This window comes from Heloderma suspectum, chromosome 5 (genome assembly GCF_057233095.1).
Source record: "Heloderma suspectum isolate Gila_16-S chromosome 5, 16-S_ref, whole genome shotgun sequence".
In the NCBI taxonomy this organism is placed as follows: domain Eukaryota; kingdom Metazoa; phylum Chordata; class Lepidosauria; order Squamata; family Helodermatidae; genus Heloderma; species Heloderma suspectum.
The window spans coordinates 166,126,917-166,137,260 of record NC_139462.1 but is presented as its reverse complement, the minus strand read 5'-3'; the positions used below and the strand labels follow the sequence as shown (position 1 = coordinate 166,137,260).

The window sequence follows — 10,344 nt, the reverse complement described above, 5'->3', positions numbered from 1 at the left end:
GACCTTTTTTCATGCGTCGGACTGAGCTCTAACGCATGCTGTGTTGGATTTTGCTCCCATTCCCAATACTTCAAAAGCAAATTGTATAATACACCAAACTGTACGAGCCTCTGAAGGGCTCAAGCCGTAGCGTGTTTCTGCGCCCGTCACTTCACCGCTGCCGTTAACGTGCGTGTGTGACCCTGGTAGCGCCAAACAGCCAGACTGGCACTTGAACGGGGCGGAATGAAAGGAGAAGGAACCCCGCCGCTGAGGTAATCCGTTGAAGGTCCCGTTCCTCACGGTTGGAAGGCGGGGCGAGTGAAGTCCCCGCCCCTCCTGTCACGCGCAGTCCCCGCCTCGTAGGCCGAGCGGCTCTGCCCGTTGGCGGCTGTCACCGTCTGTCTAAGTCCTCCTTGTCCCTCCCTCCCTCCCTCGGACGTGGAGAAGAGAGGCAAGAGGGTGAGTGGATGTATGAGGGCGGCGGGGGCCGGGCTCGAAGGAGGGAGGGAAGGAAGCCAGCCAGCCCCTCTCCTCCCCTCTGTTCCTTGAGGAGGAGTCTGGTATTCCGCCCCCCTTCTTTCCCCAAGCCGGGGTCCTTGGAGAGGAAGAAGGGGAGGGACAGCCTCGGGAAGGAGAATAGTGGAGTCGGCGGGGGCGGCAGCTGATCAAATCCCCGCTCGCTTTCAGGTGGCTGCTTATTCTACGCAGCTCATCTCTTGCCCCCCCCCCCCCCGGCCTTCCAGTTTCCTCCCCCACCGTCGGTACTTACTTGCTTGGCCGCGGGGCTGGGCGGCTCGCACACTCCTTCTCCCCCGGCTCCGCCCGCCTCTTCTTCGTGCTTTCGCTGTCGAGGATCGCAGTCTGGGTGGGGCGCGCCTGCCCGCGAGAGGACGTTCTTCGTTCCCGTGTAAGGGAAGAAGACACGCCGTGGGTCGCCGCCTGCTTTTCGGGGCTCGTGGTGGTGGTGGTGACCCGTTTCCCTCTCCAGAGCTTTGGTTCTTCAAAAGAGTTTAAGGGAGGGTGGGACGGTAAGGAGTTCCACAGAGCAAGCCCTGTCTGTGCCTCCTCAGAGGTAATTATTTATTTATTTATTACATTTATATCCCACCTTTTTTTTTTCCTCTTGCAAGGAACCCAAGGTGGCTTACATTCTCCTCCTCTCCATTTTATCCTCACAACAACAACCCTGTGAGGTAGGTTGGGCTGAGAGTCAGTGACTGGCCCAAAGTCACCCAGTGAGCTTCCATGGCCAAGTGGGGACTAGAACCCGGATCTCCTGGCTCCCAGTCCAACACTCTAGCCACTACACCACACTGGCTCTCGCCATTGAGTTCAATGAAGCTTCCTCTCAGGAAATTGGGTATTGTAGCCTTACGAACATTGGATAGGGATTAAGAATTTCTGATGAGAGTTGACTCTTCCTCCAGAGTAGAAACATGGATGTGAGCAAAAAGGGCTTAAAGAGCAGCCTGAGTCTTGATCAACTGACAGATGCCTGACTGGCACAATACATTATAATATCAAAGGTACTTTCTTCCTGGGCCTCTTCATTGCATCTAGGTATACATCTAAAAATGCAAAGTGTGGATGCAATTTAAAAGATGTGTTTCAAACGTGCATGTCATACAGGTGCACTTTTCAGGGAACTAGGATTGTCTGTGTGGCTCCTTGTTGAGTCTATGGTTTGTGGGAACCAGCTTTGCAGCTAGAGTGTGAAATGGCTCTCAGAGCTGCACTGAAGTTTTTCCTGCACAGAAAATGCTGCCAAGTATGAAAAGATATGAAACATGCATGTGACAATTGTAGGCACATGATTTTTTCTGGACAGGTGGTGTACACACGGGGAAGTTGTGAGCAATTGTAGGTTCTCATTTCATGTACCAATGCATCTATGTGTGACAGTAAGATGTAATAGGTTTATTTTTCTCTCTCCCCCCACCCCTCAATATAGAAATGTTTTCTATGTAGGGAAAGTAATCTTTCCCTACATAGAAAAGTCTGCAGTGCTTTTACCTTGGAGATGAAAACTTTGGCCTGCCTTGACTCAGCACAGCATTAAATAATTATAAAAACTTCATATTTTTGAGCCCTTGGTGATGTATTGCATCATCAGAAAGGATTTTTTTTTATAGTTGGGGCTCTAATTTTTCTAGGTATAAAATACATAGAATAGATATAGTGATCTTTTAAAAATAAAAGTGGTGCTGGGGCTCAAATCCCCCTGGAAGCCCTGTTCCCCAATTGTAGATTTGTGGTGGGTAATTGGTAAGGAAAGGGAATTCTGTACATGATCAGAGACACTCTGGTTTATTTACAGGGTCCAGTTCTAAGGCCTGATAATCCTAACTTAGATTAAGCCTTGCTTTGAGCCTTTCGTAAGTATACCCCTCAGTACAAAATTTTAGAAGCAGTGTTTTAATGGTTTATTATTGTCTTGTAATACACTTTACCTCAAACCTATTAATAATAAATTTTAAAAATTGGGTCTTACTCTTTCCTGAAAGAGATCTGAAGAAAGAAACTTTATGCTGGAAAAATTCAATGGAACAATTTCACTATGAAAAAAAGCATGCAAAGAGTGATGATATCAGTAATCATGAAATTAGACTCAGTAGAATACATTCAGAGAAATAACTGACATTTATTGTCATTAGTTGCCATAGTGTAGTGGTGGAGTGGAGCAGATACTATGGATAAAGAAAATCTTAGGTTCAATCCATAACATCTCCAGTTAGAAGATATTGGATACCAGGACTGAGAGAGGGTCACCGGTTGAAGCCTTGTAGAGCCACTGCCAGCCAGTGTAGACAATAGTGCGGTTTGCGCAAAAGGAAGTCACCACCGTGTGCCAATTGTGGGCCAGCTCATTTGCCTGATTATCTTCGCTGGGTGGGGGTTGTGATGTATGAAGCTCGTGAAGGTGGGTGGCTGGGGTAGTTAACAACCACCCAGCAACCCTCCAACAGAGCATGGGTACTGGGTGGTTTGTTAAACACCCCAACCACCCCCCTTCACTGGGTTCATGTGTCACGATAACCCATGCCCTGTGAGGGTAATTAGGGAAATGAGCCGACACGTGACCAGCATGCACGGGGGTGGTTAACAAGCCCTTGTGGCTTGTGCAAACCTGGTGAATGTGTTATATCCAATGTTAGTCTGTTTAGAGTAGACCCGCTAAAATGAATGGAACTTAAGTTAGACTAATGTTGGATACAGTCCAGTACGGGACTATATGGACCACTAGCCTGACTTGGTAGAATGTAGCTTCATATGTTCATTAGTATTTCTTTGACATGAGCATTTGTAGAAATTCAACAAAGACCAGTGGTAAGATTGCAGTCACTACATCACTTTGAATTGTGGATCGAACCCATGGGTGGTAAACTGCAGTGTCACTTCTTGTCTATAATGTATCCGAACATTCACATGAATGGTCACCACGCTACAGCAGATAAATAGTTCTGGTGGTGCTACCAGTTTGGTTGCTTTATCTAAATCTACCTGTAGTGTTAGAGCTTCATTCAAAGCTGTTTTGTCATGCAAAGGAATGCTCTTGGAAATCGCTTGTGAGAAAAATGTTAATGAGGTCATCTGAGGGGGTTTTTGTTTCCGAACTTGAAGGAGTTAGACTTGTATCAGCTTGTAAATCTAACAAAGGCATTTTGGCGATCAAAGAATGGATTGATAATTGTTTGGCATGGCTTTTCATCCTAGATCACACGGTATCAGTTGTGATGGGAAGTATTAGTAGATAATTTGAAAAGTGGTCCTCATTCTTACAGTCATATGATTTCTTTGCTAGTGTATTCATGACATTGGTGATAACTCTGGAAAGTGTGATTGATCTCTTTTGGTAGCTGGGATAGTATCCTACGGCCCTTTTCTCTATAGAGCAAATAATAATAAGGGTGCAGTCCTATTGGATTGCCACCTATTAGACAGAAGCCTCTGATCTTGGAGGCTTCCGAGTATCCTGTGCCCTGCCGAGCTGTGGCCAAGCAGGGCGGGAGGAAGGATGAAGGTGGTTTTCGCTTCTCTGCCCTCCTTTTAATTTTTTTCGTCTGGACAGGCCTCTGAACCCATCTAGAGTAGTTGCACTGCCAAAGGTGGGGGCTGAGTTGGAGAGGCCACAGGTTAGAGTGGATCCTGGTCTCTCCCCTCTCTGCCCACCAGAACACCCCCTTTTTGGACTCTACAGGGTCATCTGAGGTTGCTTTTCTGAACTTGGAAAACAGGCACCGTCATTCTTTCTGCAGTGGCTGCAAGAGGTGGGGGGATTGGATCGGATCTTTAGAGTCCCCTATCCGAAGTTGTAGGAGTGTCTATAGCTTTGGGAGGGGGAATCCGAGGAATCTTATGTCCCTGGGATGCACTCCCAGGGACCATTGGACTGCTCCCTAAAAGTACTGGAAGCAAAACCTTTTCCCAGTACTCATCTTAACCAAGAGCTTTTCTACAAGAGGCTGTTAACTGGCTGATAACCGGCTGTTAATCCGTTGTATCTACTTTTGGCTTTATCGCAGAATTGAGATCCGAGCACTACATGAGGAGTGTTTCCTGTGGTATAGTGGAATAGCACAAATATACAAGAGGAAATCATGCTTTCTTTTGCTTACACGATTAAATGATACATTTTCCCTGCTCTAAAAAGAAACCTGCTGGAAGTGCTAGCTAGACACAGAAGCAAAACTAGAGGGTCACAACATCATCTAAGGAACCTGTAAACAACTGTGAGTAGGGAATGATGAGCACATGATAAATGCCTCATGTAGAAAAGCCCTAAGATACCCATTTATTTCGATGGGACCCATTTATTTCAGTGGGACACATCCTAAATGTGTTTAGGATTGCAGCTGTACAGTTCAGTCCTATGCATATTTATTGAGAAGGAAGTCTCAGTGAATCCAATAGGCCTTACTTCCATGTAAGTGAGCATAAAATTGCCACTTTAGTCATGGAGGGTGCAATCCTTTCGGGATAGCCGGCTGCCTCCAAACTTAGAGGCGACTCCCTATCCAATGCAGGGCAGGAGAAGCACGGGGGGGGGGTCATCCCCTCTGTGCTTCAGCCGCCCTGAATTTATGGCTAGACAGCCGATTTTGACTGCCTAGCCGTGGGACCTCGGAGTGTGGGAAGCGGCAGCCGGCCAACACATAGGATGTGTTGTACCTGCATTTCCGACTTACATGCCCCAACGCTCCCCCAGGAATACCCTGTTTGTGCCGCTCCGCACTCCTCTTCTGAGCACGGGGTCGTTCTGCTCTTCCCATAAGGCAGTGTGGAAGGGGGTGGAGGTTGGTTCTCAGGGAACCGACCTATCTCATGGCCGTCTAGCCGCTTACTAGCGGCCATAGGATTGCACCCTAAATAGCTATTATATCTAGTTTGAGGATGTTATTAAAACTATTATGTAGTACTATAAAACTGGAAATGCAATGTTAGCTTCGTAAATAATTCACTGCAGTCGTATACATGTCTACTCGGAAGTAAGCACCATTGAGTTCAATGAACTTCCTTCCAGGTAAGTGTATAGCCTGGCAACCGTAGTCTGGATTAATTTTTACAGTATTTGTTTTGATGCCTGCATCTCTTCCAAATTAGTGTTCTTTTACACCGTTGGTATTGCTGCATCATGAGAAAAGCTGGCAAGAGTCATCCTTTCTTGGTCTTGGGGGAAAAATGGTAGAGATAAGCTTCTTTCATGTCAGAGAACATTGTTATGGAATTCCTTGTACATACATTTACAGTCTGATTTAAATAGAGATTGCACTGAATGTTGTTAATACTATTTGTATTGCATCTGTGTGGATGGCATAAGCTGCTCTTTACAAATGTTAACTAATTGGCAGCATATTAATTCAATTTAGACAGTACGTATCTTCATTATACTTATTAACTGAGGCAGGGAGGACAAGTTATCCACTTCTGGCCTAGCCATAAATTTTGACAGTGGAAAGTACCAACCATTGCAACAGCACAGTTAACTTGGCCAATGTCTGAACTGAGAAACTAAATATATTTGCTATGCACAAATATGTTGCTGTCTTTTGGGGATGATGATACTTACCTGGAACTAAGCCCATGTTGAACACAGTTGGACCTGCTAAAATGCTGCATTGCTTGTGCTTGTACTAGGGGGTATGTCCCATTGAACTTAGTGAAATTTACCTTAGACTAGATGTGCTTAAAACTGCCCTGTGAAGTTTGGGAAACTATAGTTTTTTATTTCAATAAATGAGAAATAGAGAGAAAAACATGAAATTAACTAGATAACAAACTGGATAACATTTCCGTTTAACATTTGATTTGATCAAACAGCAAGCCATATTCAATAAAAGGCTTACTATAGTTTTTTAAAGAATGCATTTTTTAAACAACTGAACTTTGTTAACAGTGTCTCTGTAATTTGTAGCCTGACTGAAAATATGTGGAAGTACTGGAAAACATATTTTTCAGGTTGAAGGTGAAATAATGCTGAAAGAGCTAACCAGTGATTGTTTTGCAGCATACAGTATATCCTTGAACATTTCTCGCTTTCACAGTCCACAATTTTACTCTTTTTTTCCTCCCATTTGGTTAACCAGTTGGCTAAAAGATGAAGATAAGCTGGTCTGCATATGACACATTTGAGGCAAATTTCAAACCTTTAGTAGTAGTTGAGCTTGCAAAAGACACCAAAGATGAAACCAAGGAATGGCTGACACAAAAGATTGTAGAGAAGAAGAAAAATGGAGGTGAGTACTCTGAGTTTTACCAAAGCCTCCGTTTATAAAGGCTGTCATTTGCATTTAAGTGTTAATCTATAAAATAAAACCTTGCTAGGCAGTAAATTAGAATAACATTCCTTTTTGCAACAAAGGGAGAATTTTGTTTAAAAACAAATACAAATTGAAAAACTTCTTGGGATCAGTTGACCTGAACAACCGTCTTCTACCATAAGAAGCTACCCAGGTTTTAAGATCTTTGGGAGAGGCCCTTCTTTCAGTACCGCCGCCTTCAGAGGTATGTTTGGTGGCGATGCGAGAGAGGGCCTTCTCTGTGGCTGCTTCAGGCCATGGAACTCCCTGCTGGGGGAGGCTAAGTTGGCTCCCTCTCTGCTGGCCTTCTGCCATAGGGCAAATACATTTTCATTCAAGCAGGCCTTTGGCATGTAAGTGGGTTTGTTGGGTTTGGTGCTGTTTTTATTCCGTTGTTTTAAATGGTGTTTTTAATGTATTTGTTTTATTGATTGTAAGCCACACTGAGTGCCATTTTCTTGATAGAAAGGCAGGGTGCAAATAAAATAAATAAAGCAGCACTGAAAATGAAGTGTCTAATCAATTACAAGTGTATGCACGAGGCAGGAGAGGAAGAAAAACAATATTGAATGGACCTAATGAGAAAAACGAATCTGAGTTTTGCAGTTGTCTGCAACCACATGTTTTCTTTTCTTTAGGAAACTGATATCTGAAGACTAATACTGCTTATTGGGTTGTCTGAAGACTAGTACTGTTTATTTGAGTTGTATATTCATAAATATGCAAGTATCACAAAAACACCATAAATCTCCTGTACCTTTCTCCAGAAGGACAGTAACCATGAAAAGGTCTGCTCTAGAAACTTCCTAATACACGAGGAAGTGTGAAACTTCTGCTGGTTTTGTTTTATCATATAATATAAAAGAAAAGGAGCTAATTACATGAAAATATGTATTGGAACCCATCTTAGAAGTGTGTCTTTTGGAAGAGGAAAAGTGAAGGCAGGAAGGGATGCCTTACCCTTTTCCCATTTGTGAAGTGCCCCCTTCACTCACTGTTTCTCTCCTTTCAACTGCACCCTTCCAAAGTGACTTTTCTTAAAACACACACACAGTCCAGCATTGGGGTTCTAATGTGCATGTTTGCTCCTAATATGTATTAGTTCATTAGCTCTTGCTCACAAGCAGAGGTTTGTGTTCCACTTGCCTTTGTAAAAAAAAAAAAAAAAATAGTGTCCAACTCTGGTCACAACCTAGCCAAACATATGTTTCTATAAACCCTAATGATTTGGATGGGAGAAGCAGGTGCATAACTCTCTCCCATGGAAATGAATAGTTCTTAAACTTTTATAAACATAATTTGATAAGTCGAACTTTATGGATCTGCGGCCATTCCTGTAGCCCCTTATAATTTAAAGTTTAAATGCTGTGCATCTTAACCTAAACAATTATGGATCCGATTCATTATGTACTTGTTTTAAAATTATGCTCAGTTTAATTTCTTGCCTTATTTTGAAGGAGCCCAGCTTTTGGTTAAACCTTTGTTGGAGCATGGTAAAGAAATAGAAGGAAACAAGAACATATATCTTGTTGGAGCATCTCATTTGAGGCTGCTTCTAGGAGCTGAATCGGTGGGGTTGGTGAAAGAATGTAATGATAGTACAATGAGAGCCTTTACGTATACCACTAGAAAAACCTTCAAAGATTTTGCAGGTAAATCAATCTGTTTTTAGGATTTTTTGTGAAATAATTATATACTTTCTGCTATTTAGGTGGTAAGAGCCATTTTAAGTGGATAGAACAGCTTTCTTATATAACATTTTCTGAACACTTTTTACTTCTGTTAATTTGTGCAGTTCTGAGCTTTGGAATGTGATTCTGCTCTAATGTTATATTCGTCTGTATTATCTGGAAGTTGTTAGGTTTAAACTGTCTGTGATGATTATAAAAACTTCAGTATTAAATGTGGAATATTAAAGCAGTTTTTTTTTTAAAAAAGGAGATACCTGTGCTTTTTAATGTTGAGTGCCTTTTTCTTGGTAGAAAGGTGGGGTACAAATCAACTCAATCAATAAATGTGGATATTCACAAATAGCCATTTTAGGAGGTGGAGGCTCCTTGGGCTGCACTCTTATACTTACCTGAGAATAAATTCAATTGAACCCAGTGGCGCTTCCTTCTGAGTAGACATTGATAGGATTGCACCGTTAGTGTCTTGGTTAGGTTCTTCCGTAAGGAACTTCTTTCAGTGATGACCTACTGTGCTTCCAAAATCAAACTGCTTTCGCTTGGAATTTTTCAAAATAAGAAGGCAATATTCAACCATACCATTTCTTTCTGGTTTAGAGGACAATCATGATTTCCTTACAATGGCAGAGTGCCAGTACATCATCAAACATGAACTTGAAAACCTGAGAGCCAAAGATGAAAAAATGATCCCTGGCTATCCACAGGCAAAGCTTTATCCTGGAAAGTCAATTAGTAAGTAACTTCTGCAGTTTTTAATTGCACAGGTTCTGATATTTGAAAAAAGAAGTATGTCAAAGCATAGTGTTTTTTGTTCTGTTTTTAGGTTCAGGAAAATATTTAGATGTTGCAAGTTGGCAAGTTCTGTTTGCCACACTTTTTGCATGGGTGAATTTTATATAGTCAATTATTATTTCTCAGTGGAATCACCTACAGGAAGTGCAAACATGCCCATGCCCACCAGCAGCTTTTTAAATCTGATCAGACCAACCTAGTCCAGTTTTCCACAGTAGCCAACCAGATAGATGTCTATGGGAAGTCCCCAAGCAGAACATGAGGGCAAGAGTACCTCCCACATGTTCTTCAGCAACTGATATTCTGAGGGACATTACCTTTGATACTGGAGGTAATATAGAGCCATCATGACAGCAGCCATTGATAGATTTATCCTCCATGAATTTATCTAATCTCCCTTCAAAGCTGTCCATGTTAGAGGCCATCACATTTAGTGATAGTAAATTCCATAGTCCTGAATCTCCCACCATTCACCTTCATTGGATGACCAGGGATTCTTATTCATGGCCTCTGTGCTTCACACATATGGACTCAGTGAGTATGCAGAGCCTCAATTAGGAACCCTCTGTAGCTGAGGAATTAGTGGGTCCCTGTTCCCCAATTCTGAACTTACACAGGTGCATGCATGCACACGCTTACACTAACAATAAAAGAAAATGACATTTTTTACATCAGCAGTGTGGGGGAATATTATTACATATCTTAGTGGAACATTATCTTCCATGTTTCCTGAAAGCGAAAGTAGTCATCAAATGGTATGGTTTTGTTAAGTAAGTTTCAATGAGTGTTACCATCAGTGCATTCATCCTACCCTCTGGCTGCATTCAGATGATCGTGGGGGCAAAAGAAGCCATCGTGGCTTCTTTCCCCACATGTGCTGTGTGCATGACCACAATTTGCATAATTACCCGCGATGCAGCGCGGGTTGCTGTGTCTTCCGAACCTGGTGTGGTGCATGGTGGGGGTGGCTTCTTACTGAACCCGCAACCTCTACTACAAGCCATGGGTTGTGGCGTTGGTAAGAAGACACCCCAGCCGCTCACTGTGCCAGGTTTAGGCAACACGGAAATCTGAACTGCATTGCG

The 10,344-nt window shown here is 42.9% G+C and overlaps 1 protein-coding gene across 10 annotated transcripts in view; it reads left to right on the top strand.

The window, feature by feature from the left end:
• Positions 1-368: 368 nt before the first annotated feature.
• The window catches only part of ANO10 (anoctamin 10), an 87,727-nt gene continuing 77,751 nt past the window's right edge, over positions 369-10,344 (top strand). For 3 of the 10 annotated variants that reach the window (XM_084858240.1, XM_084858239.1, XM_084858241.1), the window contains exons 1-4: positions 371-441; positions 6,567-6,716; positions 8,237-8,431; positions 9,065-9,199. In XM_084858240.1, the coding sequence (XP_084714366.1) occupies positions 6,578-6,716; positions 8,237-8,431; positions 9,065-9,199 (469 nt within the window). In that variant the 5' untranslated portion in view covers positions 371-441; positions 6,567-6,577. Of the gene's footprint in view, positions 1,055-6,566; positions 6,717-7,430; positions 7,502-8,236; positions 8,432-9,064; positions 9,200-10,344 lie in introns of those variants that run through there. The other 7 variants (XM_084858232.1, XM_084858234.1, XM_084858237.1 and 4 more) reach the window with 4 other exon arrangements.